This window comes from Cyclopterus lumpus, chromosome 5 (assembly GCF_009769545.1).
Source record: "Cyclopterus lumpus isolate fCycLum1 chromosome 5, fCycLum1.pri, whole genome shotgun sequence".
In the NCBI taxonomy this organism is placed as follows: domain Eukaryota; kingdom Metazoa; phylum Chordata; class Actinopteri; order Perciformes; family Cyclopteridae; genus Cyclopterus; species Cyclopterus lumpus.
In genome coordinates, this window is record NC_046970.1 from 16973127 (window position 1) to 16998717 (window position 25591).

At 42.4% G+C, this 25591-nt stretch overlaps 1 protein-coding gene across 2 annotated transcripts in view; it reads right to left on the reverse strand.

Moving 5' to 3' along the window:
• Nucleotides 1-210: 210 nt before the first annotated feature.
• Nucleotides 211-25591, reverse strand: part of foxj3 (forkhead box J3) — a 69912-nt gene continuing 44531 nt past the window's right edge. For both annotated transcript variants that reach the window (XM_034532087.1, XM_034532088.1), the window contains exons 3-12: nucleotides 18229-18303; nucleotides 13882-13965; nucleotides 12245-12346; nucleotides 8189-8317; nucleotides 6519-6693; nucleotides 3496-3972; nucleotides 2838-2939; nucleotides 2111-2302; nucleotides 972-1070; nucleotides 211-833 (exon numbers count right to left, since the gene is read on the reverse strand). In XM_034532087.1, the coding sequence (XP_034387978.1) occupies nucleotides 721-833; nucleotides 972-1070; nucleotides 2111-2302; nucleotides 2838-2939; nucleotides 3496-3972; nucleotides 6519-6693; nucleotides 8189-8317; nucleotides 12245-12346; nucleotides 13882-13965; nucleotides 18229-18303 (1548 nt within the window). In that variant the 3' untranslated portion in view covers nucleotides 211-720. The remainder of the gene's footprint in view (nucleotides 834-971; nucleotides 1071-2110; nucleotides 2303-2837; nucleotides 2940-3495; nucleotides 3973-6518; nucleotides 6694-8188; nucleotides 8318-12244; nucleotides 12347-13881; nucleotides 13966-18228; nucleotides 18304-25591) is intronic.

A 25591-nucleotide genomic window follows, 5' to 3' on the forward strand; every position in this document is an offset into this window, starting at 1 on the left:
TTCTGTGATCTCTCTCACTTTCTCTCTTGGTTTGTTTAATATCAAGCCTGCTTAAACATTTAACACCCTGTTCAAAGTTATTGTAAACCTTACTTCACCACCAATCCAGCCACAGTGGGGCCCACTTTCTCCCAAAAGTGACCAACGAGCACCATCACATTACTCACAGAGACGGCCTGTGTTTCTTTAAAAACGAAAAATGAAACAAAATCAAAATCAAAAATTATATTTTTTTCTTTTTCTTTTTTTAAAGAGAGATAAACTCATCCAAGAGGCAGCTGAGGCCAATGTCAACACGAGAAGAATTACAAGCTGAACACGTCGCTCAAATCACATAACAGTTACGGAGCAGGGGGTCGGGGGGAGAGGGGGTTGGACTTTGGAAAGCTGCTGGCTAGGGACCGGGAGAGGGCTGGCTGAGGAGCTGAGGAGCATGTGGTTTGGACGAGAATGTGTTCTACTTGTCTCTTGACAAGTACGTAAGCAATCACTTTAACATGTCCAACTAAATATGATTGTCTTCAAAGTAACATTTTCTAGTTATGTTTTGCTTTTGTAAAAATGTCAGGACTCTTCAGTCTGTCTTTCTCCAACTCTTGTCAAATGTTCTTCTGCATTCCACCCACAGTGGCCTCCTCTTCCTCCTGCAGCCTTTCAGCTCAGCCTGGCTTCCATCTCCTCTCCTCGCTCCCTTTCATTTTGCAAACGGAGGTCTTGGGGCTAGACAATGGAGTCCCAATCAAAGTCATCCTGGATGTCATCAGCTGGCATGCGATGCATCTGGAAGTTTCTGGTAGGTATCATGTGCTGCTGGTTCATCTGTGCATGGTGTCCTGGAAAGAAAACAGGGGCAAAACAGGGGCTGTTAGCTTTTCTAAAAGGGCAAAAGGCTGGATTTAGTGGGTTTATTAATAAAAACATTCTGTAAATATAAGGTTTCATAATGTGCTGCAAATGAGTCTTCTTGTCACCTGTCATTGTGGGTACTGTGCTGCTCATGGGGGGCATGTGTGGATATCCTGGAGGACCCATCATGGACATGCTCTGTCTGGTGTCCATGTAGAGATTTCCTGAAGAGAGAATCAAAACTAAACTTTATTTTAAGCCTCAGTTAAACCAGGAGATGCACCTCTTGAATTAAAGTAATGCATCTGAACAAAAAAAGTTTTTAGGGGAAGAACCTGCAGTGTAATTTAGTCATTTTACAGGAGGATCAAGAGGCGACTATATTTCAGTTATTAACAGGTGAGTCTTTCAATCACAGGATCGTCGGTTTGATTCCAGGCTTTGCTAGACCTAGTCGATGTGTCTTTGAGCAAGACACTTAACCCTGAATTGCTTTAGATAAAAGAGTCAGCTAAATGTAATGTAATGTAATCTCTAAATTATCCCAAATTGTACTTTCCACCTACAGGTGAAACATCATGGTCTATACTATTATTTACATGGCTGGACACTTATCTGTCTGCCAAACATACTTTTCGGGCGTTCAGCTACACTGTACGACCTGTGGCTCACCTCAAACAGAAAGTGTGTGTGTGTAAAAGAAAAAAGAAAAATGATGCTCCTCAAAATGTTGTTAATTCTTTCAAACATTACTTGTCTTTTTTTCCTGATGAATTACAGAATAATTTGATCTCTTCAGGCTTCCAAAAAATAGAGATGAAGGAAAATAAATCATTGTTTGGTTGACCTGGTTACAACTGGTAGAAATGTGCAGCCTGTAACGGAGGGGTTGCAAGTAGACATTGGTTCATTTGTCAGGGGTCACAAGCCCAAACGGTTGGGAATCACTAGCATGTGGGCAAGCAGAGCTCATTATGTGGAAAAAGATTGTTTGCACTTTAAAATAGGTGAGATCCATTCATCAGACAATGGGCTTATGTATTAATTTGTTCAGCCTTATTTTGCAGTTCTGAAGTTCTCTATACTATAAAAATACACAATCTTTCAAAGGAAACAATACCAGAAAAAATGCCTACATCTGTCAAGATACATTGGTTATTTATAGAAAGAGAAACAGCTGCTATCTATATGATGATGAACCACACAAATTCAATCAAAGCGTGATATAAATGGAGGTGGAAGGGCTAAGGAGTGGGAGTTTAACCTGTGTTGAGGTGCTGGCTGGGTTTGCTGGGGTGCATGGAGCCATGACAAACAGGAGGCTGCACTGCCCCTTGTGGCTGGATTACACCAGTGCGGGCAAAAAACTGGTTGATGGACGAGCAGAGGTCAGCGATCTGGGTGGGTTCCAGGGACCAATTGTTCAACTCCGCTTGTCTCATACTCTCTCTCAATCCTAAGGACCATAAAACACACATTTGTAGACAGAACAACCAGAGTTACTATCAGAGCTAGTGACAGTCTCTGTCTGCACTAAAATGCCTTTGTGACAATGAAATGTATGAAACTGCACCAGCCGGTCCAACGAATATAAATTTAGTAAATGAGAAACTAATTAACAAACAAGGAAAAACTTTGGTTGCAATATATATTCATTATGTCAGTAACCTTCAGTGGGTGATATTTAAAAAACATCCTACCTTGCAATCCTAGACTGTAATTGGATAAACTGACCTGCTGAGCTCAGTGTTTTGGTAATTAAACTTGAAGGCAGTGTTATTTAATTGAAGAGCTCAGTTTAATTAAACTCGTAATCAACTCCACAGTGTCAACACTTCAGCACTCAATCAAAAGCTGGGGCAGTACTATACTATCAGCTCCTGGCTTTAATGTTTTGTTTCTTCTGGAATCTCGAAAAATCGTAATCTCGAAGGAAAAAAAAATCAATACATTACATTACTATTTGATAAATATTTGTGTCCAAACCGCACCTTGGAAAGGTGAAAGGTCGACATCAGCCCAGTTATAGCTGCTAGCAATACGACAGCTTTCTTTCAGTGCATCCAGATTTGGGTACCAGTCAGACAGTAAACCTGCAACACACACACAGCATACTATCTGTAACATTTCAAGATAAGCGACTTGAAGGATAAAGATTATTTTGGTCCCGACACCAAATTCACTCTAGGGACAAATACAGAATTAGTCCCAATTACATAATTTATGGACAAATGCACAATAATTGCTGCTCTAATAACTGTGGGTCAGGTAATAAGGCCAGATGATGCATTTTCATTGTAGTCACATTTTTATAGCTGTGCAGGCAGTTGTATCGCCAAATGAATGAGAAGGTAGCACCAAATAAAACAGTTTATCAGGCTCTTGAACGTGTTGTGACCACTAGGAGGAGCCAGTCGACCCTGTAAGAGCTGCTGAAATCACTGGATGCAGCATTGCTTTGTTCTCACAACAGCACAGATAATAAATCAGATGATGATTTACTGTTTAGCATCTTTACATTTCCATTGCACATAACAATTTCTAAATGCTTTATGACTAAAAATGATAAAAACCATATGCAGCTGTTGTCTCTGTGGACATGAGGAGAGAAAAACACGGTCGAAGACAATGACAGACAGAGGGTCTTACCTGTGTTGCAGGCCATCTGTTGCTGGGTAGGATGGGGCTGGTGGGAGAGGCTCTGATGCGGCTGTCCGTGTTGAGAAGGGTGCTGGCTGTGCTGCGTGTGTTGGGAGGGGTGTGGCGTGTGTTGCTGTGGGTGCTGGCCGTGGGACGGGTGCTGCGATGGGTGCTGCCCGTGCTGGGCGTGCGCAGCGTGTTGTGGGTGCTGACTGTGTTGGCTGTGCTGGGCATGTTGGTTGTGTTGGTTGTGGGGGCCGCCGTGCTGCGGGAGGTGCTGTGCGTGGGGGGAGCCGTGGCCAGGGTGGGCTTGGGCCGGATGGGAAAGGGGCACCTGGCCACTGTTGGCAGAGTGGCTGTTAGGGTGGCTGTTGGGTTGGCTGTTTGACAGGCTGTTCTGAGTGCTAATGGTGCCACTGGGGGAGTGCTGATAGGAGCAGGAGGTGTGGGACTGCTGGGAGGAATCTGACGGTATACCCATCAGGCCTGGGAAACGAACCACACCGACACAAAGCGTTAAATAGTGCTTGGACAAATAGTGGGTAACATATGTCAATTTTGATTATTGATAATGTCGCAACTAACATTTTAATGTTGATTAAATTGGCAATTATTTTCCTAATTTAGCAATGAGTAGATTTGTCTAATAAATGTTAGAAAATATTGAACATGGCCATCATATTTTCTCCATCTACAAAGATCTTTTCTTTGTCTTGATATAAAATCAGATTTTAAAAAAAATCAGAAAAAAACTGGAACGAGCTAATGGCCTCAAGCAATTATTCAATCATAAAATTGTTGCAGATTCATTTTCTGGAAAAAGATAAATTGCTTTCAACACTTTCTAAATTCAGCTTCTCAATTCTGAGAATTTGCTGCTTGTCTCTGTTTCTTCTCATTGTAACATACTTTGGTTTTGGACTACAGAAAAATCAATTACCACCTCTGGGAGTCATTGAATCTAAAAGTAATTGACAAACTAATTGATAATGTAAATATCTTTAGTTGAAACCTCAGCTTTTGAAAGTAAATCTCAGTTCCAACACAAATATGAGTCCCATAGTTTCCAGAATAAGGTGTATTGAATACTTCCATATATATATTAACATCTTACAATAATAAGATCACCGTCTCATTTGTTTAAAGTAATACTTCACTCCCCAAAGGACCATTTGTATATCAATGACTCACATGATTTAACCTTGAATTCGTGAGGAAAGTTTTGTTTTTCGAAGACTCAAAAAATAAATCTCTTGATGAATTGAAGTAAATTGGGGCCGCGTTGACAACAACAAACTATGTGAAAACATCAGTTTTAAAAACGAATAACTTGTGCGGTATAAGCCAGAACTCATTTATCCAGTCATACGCGCACTGCTTGCCAAACACATGCATCTTCCCTAAAACCTTGCTATTTAAAAACACATGCATTAACAGTCTCACGCTTGCGCAAGAGTGCTACTTGTTTGTCTAAAATAAAAAATACACGTCTGTTAAGTAGTGAGCATACGACTGGATAAATGAGTTGGATTATACTACACACGATTTTAAGATGATGTTTTGATATCATTTGTTGTTGTCAACACAGCCCCCATTTACTTAAATTCCTGATGAATTTTCTCAGTTCTTATAGTCACCGTGGAGGCATACGAGAAAATCTAAATATTCTTCACAAATTCAAGAGAACACAAAGCGAGTAATTGATGTAAAATTGGTCATTTTGGGGGTGAAGAATTCCTTTAAACAGTTCTACACTTGAGACAGACCAGCTGCCATTTTGTTGTAGCTGGAAATGACTCGGCATCATTGTGTCTCTGAGGTTTACCGGTTCGCCTCTCCAGCTACACAGCTCTGGATTGTCTTTGACAAATTCATCGTGCCGCTGCATGGCTCTTAATACAGACATGACTGCAACATGAACATCTGCACACCCAACTGCAATCATCTGAGTGGCAGGGAGTGGTCTTAAGAGGCCCTGTCCTTCATAGCTTTGGCACCGTAAACCTATTTCACTGGAGTGCTTTTAGAGCTGACTCTAGCCCTGCACCTCCACAATCGGCACGTAACACTCACTGCAGGGGTGACAAAGGTGCATCTCTTATCGGCACAGAAAGCCCATTGTACAACCAGGGAAATACAGAAAGCAATTAACGCAGCACCAGAATAATAATGCGAGCTCATTACCTATTATCAAAGCCAGTGAATTAGCTCACTGTCTACAGCGGCAGAGTGTGAAATCCTCTAGCTCGATTATTTACGCTTTTTAATTGCTAAAGCTTCTCTGACTAAGAGATTTCACTTTTATGCGCATAAAATAGGTAACATTTTGAACTAATGAAACATAGATGATAGATTAAAGGAGAGGAACTCTTTGAAAACATTAGCATGAAATGCATTTGATTTGTGAAAGTAGGTTATACACAGAAAGCTCAGTCTACTTTCCTCATAACCTGCTTGTCAAGTGCTCTTTGTTTATCAGTCAATCAGATTACAAGCAAAAATGTATTTTGTTCTGCAGGGACTCACAGGCTTTTGGAAAGCTGTGCTCTATCCGCTACTATGTATTATATCATGCAAATTCCCCATCATTATGACAAATGAACCTCAAATCCAGCAGATATGACCTCCTTCACTCCTCTGATGAAACACAACCTACATGAGAAAACATTTCAAACGTGACAACAAGACCCAGACAACTTTGATGTAATTAAAAAAATATAAAGCAAGATGGCTGGTGTATCAAATCTGGATAAACCATTAATTGAATGCAGTAACCTCTCGTTTTACTTCCTCTAATGAAATATTTAAGACAATAACTCAGACTTGGAAAAGGACCATGCAAATACTCAGCCCGTGAAATACCTGCTCACTTCAGAGTAAATCTAATTAGTACCTAAAGACTCTCTATAGCACCAGCTGTTAGGAATAAACCAATATTAGGAAACTCGCTCTGAGAATCATCGCATTCCTTGATAAATAAAGCTTAGGCTCTTTATTAGACTTCCACTTGATGCTCCCGTGAGGCCACTCACCTTGTTGGCTGAAGGACTGCTCAAAAACAGACTTGTAAAGGCTGCGGAAGGAGGCACTGAGATCTTCAAATTCAGAGAACAGGAGCTGCTTGTCCCTGTCTGGCATGTTGTACTGGGACTGGGGGGGCTGCTGGAGGCTCATAGACTGGGACACAGGCTCTGGGTGACTGCTCACCTGGAGAGACGAGGAGATAAAGAACGCTAAAGATTAACAAAAGTAAACGTGTGTTTAATTGATCCAATTATGTTTAATTTGTGATGGAGTTTTTTGCGCCATCTGCACCACAGACTACAGGTACAACTGATTCTAAGGGGAGCGCACTATAATGTGAAAACATACACATCAATAATATACATACTTTTCAAAAGAGATCTGGTCATGGAGGCACAAAAACAAAAAACTAAAAACCTCGAGAATATTAAAAGGCAAAGTTTGTGATTTATGCGAATGCTCGCAGCAAACACACGAGTCAAATATGAGGATGTCTCCTTATAATGTTGCTTCCGTCTGAAGAGGTGTCTGTCACTCAGCATGTAAAGACCAATAACACAGATCATAATAATGTAGGTCAGTGCTTATTAACACCTTGGCTCACATACATTAAAAGACCAACTCGAAAGGAAACAAACAATACTCTGGTGGCCAAGTAAAATGTATTTAAAACAAAATCAATACTTTGTACAAATAAGCAGCCATTTTATCCAGGTATTTGTGTGGGCAGACGATGTTATGCACTGCCCCGAGGTGCGAGACGGCAAGCGGTGTTCCCCCCAGCAACAAGTTTGCCTATGAGATTCATCGCAGCGGGGGCAGCAATGAAAAAACATTGCTATTTTACAAAGCAGAACCTGACCTGTGTCAACTGTGGGGCTAGCATTACAAGAGAGGTCACGTCCAATTGTTTATCATAACATCTTCCTCTCCCAAGATCTGGCCAGGCTGCTGAAGTGCATGGCTCACAGCCTGTTTTGGGTAAGAGTGAAGAGGTGAAAATAAAGAGTGTTTACTGGGAGCTGCAGAGCGAGAGAGCGAGAGAGAGAGAGCGAGAGAGCACATCCATCAGGCTGAGCCGATCGATGCTCAGCGCCTAGAGCAGGGAGCACTCTAGGATGCAGGAGGACCACACCAAAGAGGGGGCATCTCTAGTGGGAGGACATCAGAGGAAGCGCTTTCCTTTGTCTGGCTTCCAGGAGCGTGCACATTTTTCTCTGTTTCCCTTAACCCCCTTCCTGATGTTGTACTCTAGCGCATGTCCACCCTGAACCTCCGTCTATTGCTGTCTACGGCTGGCTCCTCTGAAGGAAGCCTCCTGGGGCTGTCCGATCAGATGAAATATGGGATACAGTACACTTTCTCTGTCTGGCGGTGTTTCATTTTCATTCATTTAGTGACTGTGGCTCTCCCACTGCTTGAACAATGTGGAAAAATGAAAATTCATCATTTGGCCTTAGTGCGTGGTGCTAAACAAATCTTCAGCTACAGCCCATTTATATAAATATCTTGTTTCAAAACTAAGAGACATTCATGAGCTGCAACATCGACATCCAGAATTACCAGCATCCTTTAAGGAACCACCGGGCAACAGTATACTGCCACAGCAGAACCTTATTTGTTCCTTCTTTGTACGACTGCAAAATGCAGATTGATGAAGAGCGGCCCTTGGTCTTACCGGTGTGTAGCTGTGCACACTGCCCACACTGTTGAGATTGACGGAGGCCAGACTCTGATCAGACAGGCTGTTGTTAAGGCTGCTTCTTGGACTATCGCTCCCTTCCTGGTCTGTGTTGTACAACGCCACCTGAAACACATACCTTAGCTTGTTATCTTAGACACACACACACACACACTCATTAATGTTATTAAAATGGTTCTAACAATACATCGTTCTGAATTGGTATACCGATTCAATGATCAACGTAAAAACATAAATATCTATCATCTTTAAGATGCACTACATTTTTTAATTCCTACTGCACGCGTTTCACTTACAGGACCCAGTAAAACAAATGGTCAGATAACATCCCTTTTGAGTTAATATAAATGTAATTGATTGTGTTCAATTCTCAAATGGATTACAAGGACCCCAACATTGTCAGACTTTGTGATATCAGCAGATATCGAATCGTTGTCCAAAGAATCAACATAATATTGCATCTTATCGGGATGAAACTAGTGATTTACATCCTTTGTACTAATCGTCATCACCAATCTTGCTGATGGTAAAGCACGTCAGCATTCCTCTGAGATCATGCTGGTATGGATATGTATAGCCTGAGCATGTGTATGTGGTCCATGCAATGACATGTCATAATAGCAGAGTACTTGCTTTTCAATTCACTGAGGGTTTGTGTAGGAGACACAGGGTGCTGCCGCACACCCACCACAGTCACTAAGGGGTTCAAGCTGAGTGTGTGAAGGGGTCTGGAGACAGCTGAGACATTCCTATCACTAAAGGTCACACTACTGGCGATGTCAGCCACATCTGCTCACCCAGCGCAAATACGTTTGGGACAACTAACAAAGGATTTCAGTGCAGCCGAGACACTGACCTTTCAATATAGCAGCGAAACTAGCCGAAGCACTTCAGGACGACAATCTTAATTATCGTCTAACAAGGTCTCAGCCCTCCCTGCCTTTCCAAAATAAAGTGCGTCGTCGGACAATTTAGACAATAGAAAGAATGATCCAGATAATGAATATAATGATACCCACAGAGAATAGTCCATGTGTTGAGTTTTGTATTGTGAGAAAGGAATGACCGTAATGCACCAATGGTGTTGCGGTGGAAAAGGGCCTGGCATTCGAAGATTGGTGTTTGTGTGTTTCCGTCCATGACTGACTGCAGCATGGTGGCTTCTGCTCATCGCTGTAAGTGGAACAGAGTGGGCTCTGTGCTCAGTACAATGAGACAGCAGTGGCAGCAGCCTTCAGGCAGGCAGATTGGCCCGGCCCTGCCCAGCATCCTGCCTCTCAACAGCAGCAGTGGACTGAAAGCCTCTTGTCTCTTTCTGCTGAGGCACAGTGAGCTACCACAGAGGCCACAAGGATGCAAGGAAACCCAGGCAGCCTTGACTGCCTTCTCTGCACTGACTGATTGGCCCCGCTGACTAACATGCTGGTACGACTCCAGGATGCACACATGCAGATACAATGAGCTGGTACAATGAGATAGAAGTAATGCAATTTTTTTTAAACAGGGTGCAACTGATGAATCCAGGATACACTGTACAAGGAAGAGGGGTGAGGCTGAGGGAGAGGAGAATAAGAGGGGGGGGGGGGGGTTAGTAAGAGAAGCTCATTAGGCAACTCTAGCCTTCCTCCACTCAGTGTGGGCTTGGCTCCAGTGTTCATTAGCGTGAAGGGGAACTCAATGAGCAGCTAAGACTGAAGGCTTAAGCACGTCTACAATATCAGCCCCACAATGCTAATCAAAAGCAGCGTGCCACAGAAATATAAATGTTATGTGTAATGAAGTCATAAAACAGGATTTTAGCCTTAAGTCTCTCACCGCAATCTATTTTTACTCTACTCACCCATAAAGTGTAATGATTTCAAAACCTGACTGCTCAGTGGTTTACGCAGATCCCAGAATCCCCCGAGTGAAGACACCCACTCGAGCATGCTCCGTCACCGACGAGCACCCAGTCGCATCTCGGCCACATACATAGAAGCATGCACAAACATATAACACACGCATTTCTACAGCACAACGGCAGGATAACACACACACACGTACACAAACAGAGGCAGGCATGCTCATACAGGCCGGAGCGGCTCCACAGTAAATACTGTGTACAGTGTTAGCTAGCAGGCAAGCGAGTCAGAGTTCTATTCTTAGCAGTGAATTAAGTAAAAAGCCAGAGGTGTCTTTTACATGGGGCCTAATCTGGAGCATGAGACATGGATTATGAAATCAAAGCAAGATTGGCCCAGGTGTCTCCAACAATGCCAGCTAGTGTTCAACCCAAACCCTGCATGCAGGATTGAACAGACAGGGAGAGACAAAGGGAGAGAAGAGAGGGGGAAAGCCAGACAAACACACACACACACACACTTCAGTGCCAGAGTTGCATCACATTCAAGCCAATGTTTAGGGCCACCTCTTCCCCCACGCTGAGAAACATCAGAGTCTATGTGAGAAAGTCACACGAAAGAAAAGAGAGGAGGGACAATCTTGTGAGGAATGTCCGACAGAAGAGAAAAAGAAAAGAGATTCCTGCTGGTTCAGTATTCGCCCTGCCAGCCTCTCTCATTGGTCTATCCGAGAAGGCGGGAATGAGGGAGAGGGACTGGAATAGAGAGAGAGAGAGAGAGAGAGAGAGAGAGAAAACCAGAGAGGGAATTCCTGTGGCTTGGCACATTGCACCGAAAGAGGCGTGGCCTCTTGTGTGTTTACAGTGTAAGACAGTGAGAAACAAGCTCTCTCCGAGGAGTTATACCTCAGATCTGTTGCTATTCAACTTTGTCTTCTTCGCCGCCTTAACCGTTTTTGTCACAATCAAATGAACACAGAGACAAATCAAAACTCCTATTCATCAGCTCTTGCAATCACACAGTAGTCGTGTCTTTTGCGGTTTTAATGTGTTGTGCTTGTTGCTCTTGTGAGTTATTTGACTAGAGGTATTTGATGGCAGGAGGCCAAACTCTAAGCTGTCAGCTCTCTACATTAGAGCCTCATTATGCAGTAACCGCTGGTGGAGACTGGTGCTGTGGCAAGTGCTTGTTTGTAGCAATCACAGAGAAAAAAAAGGGCCATCTTTCCCCACACATGGGCCCATGAATCTGTTTGCTAGAGTAACATGAAAAACAGCATGTTCGCTATAGAAACAGCCCCAAGCTAATAGTCTCTGACACACTCGTCAAAACAAGCTGAAACACTCTGTACATACATGTACACACACGCTAATTCACATATCGACATATGCTCAGACTTTTGAGACTGTCACACACACAACCCAACTGCTGTTGGTTTGTGTGTGTGACAGTCCTGTTCAGTCCTGTTTTTTTGTAATGCTTGCAGTAAATGAATAAGCAACTCTTGTAGGCTTTTTAAAAGTACACTTGAGAGCTGCCCCCACTGGGCCCAGAGGATGAGAGCTTAAGGTTAAAAGGCCTATTTAAATTTCAGAGTGAGCGGCACACTCACAGCTAACAGCTAGCAGTCCCTGTAGCTTTGCTCTGTAATGTACAAGTGGTTCCAAGCTTTTACACATATTGAAAAATAAAGAGAGCAAGAAAAACCAGCAGCAGGGGTGGTCACCTGTAGTGTGGCGGCGTAATGTGGTCACAGAACGAGAAACATGACTCTTGGTGTACACCTCCACTACAGGTGGGAATACAGAGACCCCACGCGGTGTGTGCTGTATCCTATTGCAAGTCTGCACGGGACTGCGTAAGGTTTATCAGGTTGCCATGTGCTAAGTATCAGTGTGAGCATCATATTTCCGTGCTGAAGATAACAAGAGCCTGCTGCCTGTTGTTGTAGAGGAAAAAGGTGCTGCAGTGCAGATAGTTGTGTATTTTGGTGTGGGTTGCATTGCAGAGAAGCTTTAGGCATATGAGCGTGTGTGTGTGTGTGTGTGTGCGTGTATCTCCCCTTCACCAGAGTGCTCCTCTCTCTGTGGGGAATATTGCAGTAGGTGGTTGGAGAAGTGGGCGGGGTCAGGGTGCAGCAGTGTAGCCAGGTGTGTGTTGGAGCTGGAGGCTGGATGGCTGGCTCTAGTACCTTGTTAGTCACAGTGTTGATTGCCAGTGTTGGAGAGGCACTTCCAGAGATCATACACTCCATCCCCAAAGACTCCGACTCCAGGCTGTACGGCGTGGAAGCCTGTGGGGGGCCGGGTGTGGAGGCAGACAAAAAATAAAAAAATAAGAAATTCAACACCATCTAATTATCAGACACATGAGATCCCACTGCAGGAAATACTTTTATGTTTGTGACATATCTTCTGCTTAGACCAGACACATCCTTCTGCACGATACGAAAAATAAACCAGATCTATTGTCATTTGGCAGAGCAACACCTTTATTTAGGTCACATTTGAACTGAGCTTTCTGAGACGAGAGAGACAGCCCCCCAACCCTCACCTCCCACCCAAACACACACACACACACACACACACACACACACACACACACACACACACACACACACACACACACACACACACACACACACACACACACACACACACACACACACACACACACACACACACACACACACACACACACACACACACACACACACACACACACACACACACACACACACACACACCTTCGTCTTGGTGTATAGGCGCACTGTTGTGAGAGATAACTCTGCCATGCCTGTCTCACAAAACTGCTTACTGTAAGAGGATTGGCTGCCAACAATACCATTTTTAATTCATGATAAACATAAATGAGATTTCACAAACTCTCAATTTCAATGTCTGACTCTTAATGGAATGCCTTGTAGGCAGACAGTGTCTAGGGGAGAGGGGGTGGTGAGCACGGCGCATGTGTCCTACAGAAAACACACTCTTCACTTGTGCTCTTTTGTGTCATGCTCAAATCAACAGAGCAGCATCAGGAAAGCTTTCGCTGTAACTGTTGGCAGAGCTGTGTATTAAAAACAATGTGCTTTTCCTGGACCTTTACATTTATTGTATACAAAATCTCACACTGGCAAAGAGACGCAGTTGGTTCAATGAATGTGATAGTATTTTGATGCTGTAGGGCGACTACATGAAGAGCATTCTAAGTTGTCTGTGCGCGTGAGACAATGGAGTGTGTTAGCGTGTGCGCACATGCGTCTGACTCGCCAGCCTAACAGGATCCTCCATTCCCTGTTGCCTCTGGTCAGCCACATTGTGTGTAAAGAGGAGACAAGAGCTCGCTGTATCGGGATGCCCCAGGGCCAGGTTAATCTGAGCAGCTCACTAAAACATGTACAGATGTACATAACGCTGGACAAAACTCATCCATAATTAAAGACAAAAGCTCCCGCTCAGAATAATCGCTCAAACAGCGCTGCATTAATTTACGTTTGTTAAAAAAAAAGTGAGTGCAGAATGTAATGTACGTAATGGCTGCCTCGGGCATCGTTTTTTATTAAGGACCCCACTTCACGACAGGCTAGCAAAGCAGCATGGAGAGGCAGTTACATAAAGTCTGGATACAAACTCCTACTGTGTGGGGGGTAGAGGAAGAGTGGGAGAGAAAGGAGGGCAAAAGGAAAGGAAAACTCAGGCAGATGTAGAGACACAGAAATACAGATGAATATCGAGATGGAACCGCATATGTCTTTATATTATAATATGTATATGTATTTTATAGTTATTTGTTAGGAGTATGCAGAGTTTCTGTCATCAGACTCACCCGCTCTCCAGATCGCGGCCTCTTCTTTGGCCGTGTGGGCAAGGCGTCCTCTTTTGGGTTGGTGTCGATGGCCCAGTAAGACCCCTGCAGACAGAAGAAAGACCTGTGAGCTGATGAAATATAACTTATTGCTGTTTTACATGACATCCCTATGAGGTTTGCATTGGATAGCTCACAAGCTGCAGATCTATCTTTGGTACAATATTTTAAAAATCAGTGGCCTCATCTGCTCTGCTAATGCCGGTCCTATCAGCCCAAGTCTTTAGTTGAGTTGATAGCTGTGAGTTTGTGCAGCGTGTGGGTGGGCTTTGTTAGTAAGAAAGGCTTTTCCTCCTCTGCGGCTGCTTCTCAATGAGAGGCTGGTGAGGGCAGCTGCTGGTGGTGAAAATGCTAAGCCTTTCCTGAAGCTGTACTTCCTCAGCCTCAGGTAGTGAATCAGAGTGCTGTTGCCAAGGATGAAGGCTCCACAGTCTCAGCCCAGGAATCGAGGCAGCGTTAGCCCTGCCTTGTTGCTTTCTTGTTAAGGTCTGAGCAAGGCTAATCAAGAAGAGAACAGTTGGGGCGGCTCTGGGGCTGCAGCTAGCATTCCCACATCCAGGCTGCATTATTTATCTTTGCATTCGGCCCCATTTAATTTATTTTTCAATGGTTTTCTTCCTCGAAGCCAACAGGAACGCCGCACACAGTACAGATTTTTACCCGAGGGCCTTGCAAGTTCAGAATTTATTTTTAATATTTCATATGACCCTCGATAAAATCTCAATTGTCCAGAGGAAGTGAGATCAGGACCTTTAAAATTGCTTCCTTAGCGGAAAGAATAATTGTTATTTCTCTGAGAAATTCTCTCAACAACAGGAGAGGCCATAGAACAAGCTGTATCTCAAGTATCTATACAATAACCACCACATACTGGCCTGCTCTTGTTGTTTTCACAGCTCGCATACACCACTGCTGCGATTGTTAAAATGAAAAGCCAGGGTTGGCCTATATTTGTCAGGGGGTTAAAATTCTAAGTTTTAATATGTGAGAGGCTTTGGGGTCAATTAACATTTTCCTTAGAGGGAAGAATAATTCACAGCACAATCAACCAAAGATGAAGAAACATCTCATATTGATGTAGGCTACAGTAAAATGCAGCAGACACCTCATTAGACAGTGCATGTTTTTACAAGAAGCTTCACTGAAGAATGTATGTAAAGGTGAGAAAAGATGTCTTTACATGTGGTTCTCCTCCGTGTTGGGGTGCAGGGCCTAAATGCATGGGTACAGATGCAGATGTTTCAAAATTAGGGGTCACAAAGACAAAGCTTACGCTTGGTGACGTTTCTTTTAATTAAGGGGGGTAGGAAACATTAGGTTAACCCTCATGGGAGGGGAGTTTCTGCATTTCCCAACACCCACCCCAAGAGAGTTGGTGGAAAAAAAGAGAAAGATATGAAGAGTCATTAAATAATTCACAAATATACTGCAATATACTGTAGCAATGCCAAAAGAAGTGTGCCCGTGGAGTCTGGGGGCAAGCCACAATATCCTCTGCAGCAACAAAACAAAGGCTGCTGTGAAGATTGTTTGTAAAAAAAAAAATGATCCTGGTAACAGATGTACTTTACCTGCTCTCTACCCGTAAATGGCCCAGCTCATTTTCATACATCAACATACATTTTGTCATCTAGTTCCCCTTTTTGTGTAAATATAGGAAGAACAAACACAACAAGTACACTGGTTATCCTGGCAACTCCAGCAATTAAAATACTGATTATTAACGGTAGCCTTCACAAGCTCCATTTCTACCTTCAAGGTAGGCATGGTGTGTGTTTGTACAATACCAACCGTCATCTCTTACACCATCTCAGAGAGGGAGTCAGACAGAGAGCGACATGACTCTCCTATCTCACCCAACCAGCAGTTCTCATATTCCTGCCACATTACAATATTGATGCAACATATCAAGAGCGGCTAGCGCCTCTTTGAAGTTGTCTTCGGGGGGAAGGGAGTGAGGAAAATTCCAAATTAAACATTAAGGATGCAAGCATGTTGGCCATGCATTTGGAATGGGATCCATACAGCAATAGATTATTTTGTATTTAGTGGAGCAGCTCCCAGGAGTGTCAATATCAGAGGATTACAGCAAAACATGAAATTAGCATTCAGTCCCCATCCTCTACACAGCTAGGCGTAGCTCCTCCTGCATGTGTGTGTGTGTGTGTGTGTGATTATTTGTGCAGTTCCCTAAGCATATGTAGCGTATGCTCCAACAGTGCTGGGATGAAATCTGGGTTAGGCTACATACGGTTAGACCTATGCACGCCATCAGACTAAATATAGGCCCATAGGCTCCTTCTTCATTAACTACTCAGCAGGCCAGGGGACACAACTTATCGGGGCAGACTGTGAAGTAAATCTGGTTGAGAAAGCAACTGTACGTGGTCCTATTGAGATTTTAATGTCAAATTAACATGTTGAACTATACATCCTCTTACAGAGTAGAACAATGGGGGTTGAGAAGAGAGCAAATTAAGTCAGATTTGTATTTCCTAAATAGGTCCTTTTTCACCTTGAGTAAATACGTCAGGGATGCAAGTTTCTAGAAATGACCTGAGGTCTCATTTATAATAATTGCTTACGCACAAAATAGGGTCTGAGTTATGAAATCTATAGAAATAAACCTGATGGGAGAATGTGTGCAGGTGGTGAATTGAAGCCAGATTGTATAATGATGCCTCTCACACATGTAACTTCACTTAATAGCGTTAACGTTAATTACAGATCCACATTCTCAACCAGCAGTGTTATTTGTGTTTGTGCTATAACTACTCCATAAACACCTTTCAATATGAAAAGATACAGTAAGCCAACTCTAAAATATCTAAAATCAGCCCAAAATGTCATCAGTGCTGTCTCACCATCACAATCCGACAGTGTCAGTAGTGTTAATACTATCTTCTATTACTGCGCCTATAACACCAAGAACGATTGTAGTTTAGTCAGCTCTCGCACAATGACTACACTCCATATCCTTCATTATCAGCCTAATTATTATGCAGGCCAGGATCAGGATCACAAAACTTAAAATAAATAGCGTTCACCTATCAAACTTGCATTTTTCGAATGATATCGCAGACTGGTGGATACCACTGATTGTCACGATCATTTTTGGCAAGTTGTAAAGCAATCAGTCTGATTGCTGTAAACATATAAAGTACTGCAGTGACACTCATGCGTGATGCTGCATGATTCACCGGAGGCTCATTTATATGCGCAACATTCATGAGGTGATTTTCATTGACCATTTATGGTTGAATGCGGGCATGTAGAGGGCGGGATACGAGGCTAGTTCAAACACTTCCAGGTGGACTGTGATTTATAAAAGGTGACATTTCCTGCAGGTGTGCGTACGCACAGTTTGATAAGTCTGTGATTTATTTGTTGCACACTATTTTCTTCTCTAGTGCATACTAGGGATGGGACTACATTGGATTTTATTGCGATATAAACACAGTAGTTGGTCGCTGTGAAATGCCATTATCGGGATAATAGTGAATATATCTTCACGAGTGAATTGAGAAAGCAGTTTAGCTCGCTATCAAGGTAAGAAATAGAGCCTGATAGAAAGACAAGAATCATGTAAAGGAACAGATTCACACAATGTTGAAAAAACTATTTTAAATAATATACTATAAATGTAATTTTGTATTTCTATTTTTCTGCAGGGGGACCTTATGATTCATGCTTAACATATATAAGATTCTATTTCACCTAAAAAAATGTGTCCAATATGTGATGGAATAAAATATTTGTTATTTTAAGCCAAATGTAAGCTGAAGTGATTCCAGTATGTTTTGGTGCCATTTTAACAGTTCTAAGCATACTTTAATGAAATTTAATTATTGTGGCCAGGATGATCGTGACATGAAATGTTCACATCATCCCATGACTAGCGCACACATACAATTTAGTATTTATTCCTCGCACTGTTTTAAAAATGAGACCCCTGACTTCTATCCCGCTACGGCCGAGTGTTTTACTTTTGTTCCCCTCCATCACCCACATCTGCTGTCTGTGCTGGTCCAACAAACTGGTCTCTCCTTACATTTGAAATGCAATTTTGTGTGTGTGGGGGGGGGGAGCGGGGGGTTCATAATAGATTACGAGCATGCCATGAATTTCCAGACTGTCAGAGCCCTGGCAGCAATTCAAAGGTGACATTTTTCAACCAGAGATAGCATGATACACACCAAAAAAATGTTGTAACGCTAAATTCAGACAGCTGTGAAACTAAACTAGACATATTTGTCTATCTGTACTTTTTTCATACCTGCATACAATCCTCTTATTTAAAAGTCTCACCTTTCCTGGGTCATCTTTGGAGCGAGGCACTTTGAGAAAACACTTGTTCAATGACAGATTGTGCCGTATTGAGTTCTGTAGGAGAAAACAGACAGAGAGAGAAATGTGGAAAGGTGAGTGAACACATACATTTAAAAAAAACAACAAAAAAAAACAATTACACAAACAAGTCTGCAGGGCGTGAGTGTGACGAACATCACTGCCAACAGCAACAAGGGCATACAACTTGTTGGCATGTATCATGTAGGTTTAGTCACAGCTCCTGTCATCGAGGTCTGCTTGTTTCAGTGGCGTGAGATCTGGCCTGCAACTGTGTCCAAATTTCACTCTACTCGCATATACATGGGCTCAATCTGTGTACAATGCCACCAGGAGGCAATATCTTTCATCAATGTCCAACAAACTGCATTCTGGTTGCACAACATATCAAATTCCTCGGGTGCCAAAAATAAGAGCCAGAAGGAATCCCACACTGGGATGGTTGCTGATACCAGGGCCTGATATTAATTAATGCTTCAGCAAGCTCCTGTGGGGGGGAGGAAATAAATTATGTAGATCATTTTGAAAGTTAACTCATTACAGTGTTACAAGCTACTCAACAGCAGTGAAGAGGGAGGTTCATCCAGCTGCCTGATTGGGGAGGCAAGGTGGGCTGAAGTAGCCATGAGGGCTGGCGAACGACGCTCCAGTCCTGGGTTAACCAGCTACGGCAAGGCCCTCACAACCAGCTGGAGGCCGGCCAGTTCAGGGCTTTTAAGAGCCAATGAATGCACACGTTTCTCCACTCCACATTATGAAGTGTATTGACAGATGGCTACACTAAAAAGCTGTAGGATTCTCCGATGACTTTAACGGATGCGGAAGATAAGTAGAGAGCGAGACAGAGAGACCCTCAAGTGCAAAGATGGGAGCTGCTTATTCAACAGTATTACAGGCAATTATACCACAGGAGGGATTATAATGACAGCCCCGTTGTAATGCTGTCAATCTCTCTGGTTAAATCACTCTGAAATGCCAGTGTGAAACCACTCTCCAACAATAGAGAGGGGCAAACTGGCGCCAGAGTCCAAACAATTCTGTTCCTGTGCCAAAAGAGATTCTTTTTTTGTGCTTACCATGCGAGCACGAGAAGGACTGCAAAAGAGTGGGACATTTTGAACTTTTTTTATTTTTATCTCACTACCGTTGTAATCCAATATAAGTGACACAAATTCAGGATAACCATAGCTCCCGTTTCTGAAGGAGCAAAGTACATTTTAACAGCCACCTTCTAAGACTGCAGGGCTGTGTTTGGCACTCAAAAGATTTTGGGTGGAGTATCACCCAAAATCCCTGAACAGAGGAAATGTAAACCTTACAAATTCAAGGACAACAGCACAACATACAATAAACAGGGTAATAAGAGACATAGGTACTTAAATCATGTCGAACACCGACACACAAGATTATCAGGAATCAAAATGCAATTGACACAAAACAGAAGATCTCACATTTAAAACATGCAATTACTAGCAATTATTCTCATCATCAATAAATGTCACTTTTTCAGTTAATAATGATTTAGTCTACTCTATAATGTGTCAAAAAAAGGGTAAGAAATGGCCATCACAGGGTCTGAGAGCCCACGGTGACATCTTTAAATGTCTTGCGTTTTCTGAACCTGTTAAATTTTAAGTTACAGAAAACACAGAAAAGAAGCAAATCTTCACATTCATTTTCATATTTGCTTGAAACCACAATGATTAATCAATTGTCAAGAAATACATTTTCTGTCGATTAAATAAAAAACTAGAACTAAAACTTTCATCAAAGTATTACACATGCACACAAAACATTATTGACCATTACCATTATTGACTGTTACACACCAGAATATATTTCTGTTGAGGTCTCAAACTGATATCAAATATATTTTGGTCACACTACTAGCGGATCTTCAAAAACTAGGTACGGAAGCACTGCGATCAGAACTCTATGTGGTCTAAATGTAATCCAGCCACAAGATAGCCACCTTCTCTCCAAGTGAAAAGATGCAATGCTTTGACGCAGAAAACGGCAATCTGTAGAATCAGATCTAAAAAGTCACATATAGCACAAATTAATTGTGATCTTGTGGAGTAGGGGACGTACTGATTGACACACAAACGTGACAAAAGATCCTGCCCACTCCGAGGCTCATAGATGCTGTTCCTCGTCACTGTGACAAGGCCTTGTCCTTTTAGCCTCAATCTTTCCCTTGCCTTGTCACGGGTTTGTCACAAATGAATAAAACAATGTGAATGCAGAATGTGATCATTTATAGTGGATGGTGACAAACAGATTTGAGGATCTTAATTTAGCCAGCTACGATACTACTTTAAAACCCAGAGACATGTCCAACAAGAGTGTGTCTGAGCGTGATGGTGTGTGATGCAAGCTGTAATGTCATACACTTAAGTACTTAAACCATTTCCCCTCCACAGCCTCTGAGTGTGTATGGCACTTGATGCAAGGTGGACAGAAGCAGCTGAACTTGCACAGAGAGGTGGCTTTATCCATTAAGGTCCTTCTGCTGGGCTTAAATCATTGATACAGTCAAGCAGTCAAGGCCTGACACTACATTAGAAGTTTACTTTTTAATGAACTCTGCCTGCCCGCTCTCTTCTTTCCCCGACAGGCCTGTGACATCCCATATTGTGTCAGACAAACTCTTTCCACTGCTTTAGACACATTTGTGGAGTGAAGCTAACAGGCTGTGGGTCATTTTTAAGTGAAGAGATGAACAAAGGGACATTGAAATATTACAGCGGCAGCGGGGGAAAGAAAAGGAAAGAAAACTTGATGACAGCGACAGTCCCTTCATTTGATAGATCACAGTGATTTTGCTGAGTAGGAGGGAAAGGGTGAGCAAGACAACAATAGGCTGATGAAAAATTAAGGCCAATTAGCGCTTCACATGTAAACATTATGTCCGCATTTGAGCAGCAGTTTCTTAGATTTACAATCCAAGTCTGCGCGAGTACAAAGTATTTGGTTTATTAAGATAGTAGGCAAAAGGTTTTGTATGAGGATCTACAGTACAGAAGGAGGTGGAAGAGGTCAGAAGGTGTGAACAGCAATACATAAAGTGAGTGAGACAAAGCTCACTGCAGGGGTCCTGCCCAAGTGCTGCCCAGCATCTACCTGCAACCCCCACAAAGCACTTCATCTCCAACCTCAGCGCAAGTCGGTGTGTGTGTGTGTGTGTGTATGTGTGTGTGTGTGGGAAGCCTCCTACATACTGGTACGTGTCTCCTAACAAATAGTGGTGATTTAACACACCAGGACAGCAGTGAAGGCGTAAGCAGCTCCGCCCTCGTTGCGCGCCCCCCCCTGCTGAGGAGCACTGCAGCTCAGCAGAAGGGCCGCCAGGGGAAAGTAGGTCAGGCTGACCTCTGCGCTCGGCGTGTCAAACGTACAGAGTGAGCTAAAGGGACAAGCCATGTCAGAGCCCTGCTCCTCACAGCTGGGGAGGAGGAGGTACCCTGTGCACAGTCAGGGACCCAAGGGAGAGAACTCGGCATGCTGGGACAGACACACGTATGCACACATACCGGTTATGACATAGGGACGAAGACCAGCATCCTAGGGAGCGGAAGAGTCATACTGTGGTTCAATGTGAATAAATCAATGCCCCCTTAAGTTCCTTGCCTTGCCACATTCACACCATCTTCATGCAACTTTATGCCTCCAGACAATGCTAAAAAATAAAAATGGAAAATAAAGTGTGCAGGGGTGTACACCAAGCCCACTCTTATATTTCCCACACATGCACAAATGCAGTTGTGATTTTACTTGAAACATTCCTGAGTGAGAGTCTGAGATGACCTAGACGTCCTCCTAAAGTTAAGATTAAACTCCAAATAGAGGGGAACTTAAATGCTGCTGGATTTGATGTATTTGTGATCAAAGTGTTCTCTTGCATTGCAGTGTGTGGGCAAATAGGCAGTGGTGAATGGTGTCAGGAACCAGCAGTTAAACATTACAATGACCTCCGCTGAAGGACCTGCTCATACAGGAAATTATTGCAACAAAAAAAAATTGAAATTTCGAAAAAAAGAGCAGGTTTGGGGAGAAAAGCAAACTAATGCACTGTTTCAAGTGCAAGACTTAGTTTCGGTGCCACTGTGTGCCCAATCAGTCTTTTCACATGTACAATGAAATAGAAGACAGAACAAACCACTGGGATTACAGAGTGAAAAAAGCAGCCATGTAAATAATATTGTATAGGCTGATGTTGCCACATCTAATATCTTGTATGGAGTGTCTGTAGAGGAGTGAAGAATGACGAATCAGAAGAAACCAACATTGCTGGTGCCACCGCTTGGAGGATAGGACCTCAACCTCTAATTGACTCGTCAGCAAGTCTGAATGATGGAGGGATATCAAAGAACTGGGCCGAGATGGATGTTTCATATCCGTTTGAAAAACGAAGAAATCAGATCTGTTGGCTGGATGGATAGTGAGACAGAAAGGAATAAATGGTCTTTGAGTGGGTGAGTTGAGCGAGTGAAACAACAGCCAAACAAATGGAAAGAAATACAAACAAACACAAAGACCTCGGAGCTGGCTGTGTGCGAACACAGAGCATAGGTATCGCTAAAAAGAGTGAGTAGTGAAATTTCATCAGTGTGAAAATAAATTCATGCAAGGGAGGAAAGCCGTCCAGCATGACAATGCATTTCCTGCTGCATGCTACAAGAATGCATCAGAAAAAAATGATTGTCAACCATTTCAATGGATTAATAAATAGTAATTCTTCTCCAAACATTCTTTGGTTGCAGCTTCTCAGATATGGGGATTTGTTACTAGCCTTGTATGGATGTATGATAGCACTGTGAATATGTTAATTAATCAATAATGGAAGCCCTACAAACAATGTTTGTGTTTACAAAATATCTAAGTATTCAATCTGCAGTGACGGATTTTGGAAATACAAAATGTTCATTTATTTTGACTTCAGTAGTGAGAACCACAGGATCTCAATATATTTCCAATATAGCGTTGCAAGGATGAGGTGTTTTTGTAGGCCAACCTCGGAAGTTTGCATTGGACTGGTTCCCTTGAGAAAAAAACAGTGCGATTTTTGCAAAGAAATAAGCTCCCGTGGCAAACAATTGTTTGATGCTTGCACGTTTTGTTCAGCAAGATAATCTTCACAAATGAAAACTATTTTTATGGTTTTTGAAGAGTAAATAAAATCGTCAAAAGTTTTTAAAAAAAACATTGGGCTGTAAACAAACTTCGCCACTGTATCAAGTTTTGGAGTCTCATTCTGCCATTTGTAAGCAAACCGCCTTTTTAAAAAGGCACGTAAAAGCTTTAGGTCTCGAGTGGGGTACTCACTAACGTATGTCATCCCATAGAACAAAACATTAAACCTCTTAAGCTTTTGATGACCACATACCTTATTTAAGGAATATAACCAAAAAAACCATTGACTTTAAGACGAGGGATCTGAAAGTACACGAATGCTCACTCAGTTCAGGTTTTAGGACTCTTCCTGCAGCAGTCTATCGCCAATTTTATTAACAGTTAATATTTCTAAACAAGCCCAACCAAGAGGCAGACTGAAAAACAAAAAGAACAGGGTGACAGTGAGGAGCAGTAAGAACTGAGTGCAGCAAGCAAACCCATAATAAAAGAAACGAGAAGTGATTCAGTAGAGATACAGTAACTCTCTCTCACACATGCGCGTATGCACGCGCACACACAGATTACTGTATTTTTAGGCCTTTGTTATTTCATATGGACCCTGTGACATGCCCACCAACACAGAACAAACTCCTCAGCCTCGGGGATCTGCACCGAGGCCACGGAATGTAGCACCTTCGCTGTCTATTTGTAGTGGGTGTGGGAAGGCATGTGGGATACACAGCATTCGCTCCGCAAGGCACCGTTTAAAAAAAAAAAAAACATGTTTTATTGGACATACAGGTAGAGAAAGGTAAGTTCGTCCAGGTGCAATCACCAGATGATTTAATCCTGTTAGCTGTGAGGAGAACGGTGACCTCAAGGCCATTAGAACGAGGCTCTTCTGACTGACGCGATGAAAACCTGCTTTATGATGACAAAGGAGGGCCAGGATGCTGAATGCTTCACTTTCTGAACACTTAGAACCACTGTCACTTCCTGTTTAACAGCACACGTTCACAACATGTACATGAAAAAGAAGGGTAAATAAAGTGCTTCAATGACAACATATAGTTACATATTGCACCTGTAAAAGACATTCCTCACACACACGAAACCCGAAGCCCACACTCAAATACAAATGAAGTCAACTATAACGATTTTCAACTTGATTTTTTTTTTTTTTAAACCATCTTCAAAGGCATTTGATCTGGCTCCCTTGGCATCTAGTTGTTATGTGTTGGCATGCTAGGTTTTAAACCCTGTAGTCTCTGATCTTTACTGACTTGTATGTAGTTTTAATAAAACATAAACAGTTTGCTTGCCTGCCGCAGAAAAATACATGCTAAGGTGAAATATGCCATAAATATAATAACCTGTTATTCTGTGATTGGACAGACAAAAGAAAATGAGCAATCAAGGCGAATCAAAATGATCAATTACTTTTGCGATCTACAGTTCCCTCCAGAATTATTGGCACCCTTAGTGAATATGAGCAAAACAGGCTGTGAAAAATCGTCTTTGCTTTTTATCCTCTCGGTGTAAAAATATTCACAAAAAACATACTTTTTCATTGAAGTAAAATTATTGAAAGAAAATAAATATATTTCTCCAAATCATTTATTGTCACCCCTAGAAAATATCATGATTAAAATCTAACTGAAGTATAATTCCAGTCATAGTTTACATTTTTAAGTTCACCTGTTTGATTAGAAACTCTTAAGTGGTCAACCATGACTTCTTGTTTCACTGGGGTATAAATATGAGGTGACACAGGCCAAATACCCTTAGTCATTCACAAAGAACACAGTGATGATGTGAGACGAAAGGTTGTTGAGCTGCAGAAATAAGAAAATGGATAAGCTAATCTCTACACAGTTGAAAATACCCATTTCCACCATCAAGGCAATAATTAAGAAGTTTAAAGTGACAGGAGATGTTAAGAATCAGCCTGGAAGAGGACGTGTGTGCACGGTGAGGAGAATGGTTGACTGGCAAAAGAATGTTCAAGGATCACAGCTGGAGAATTGGAGAGGCTAGTTGAGTCTTGGTGTCAGAAAGCCTCCAAAACTACCATCAGACAGCACCACAAGTAGTTTGCTAGTGATGCCAGAAAAAAGGCTCTGCTGTCAATCAAAATCAAACTAATATGCCTACAGTTTGACAAACGTTACTGGGACGTTCAATGGGACCGGGTTATATGGTCAGATGA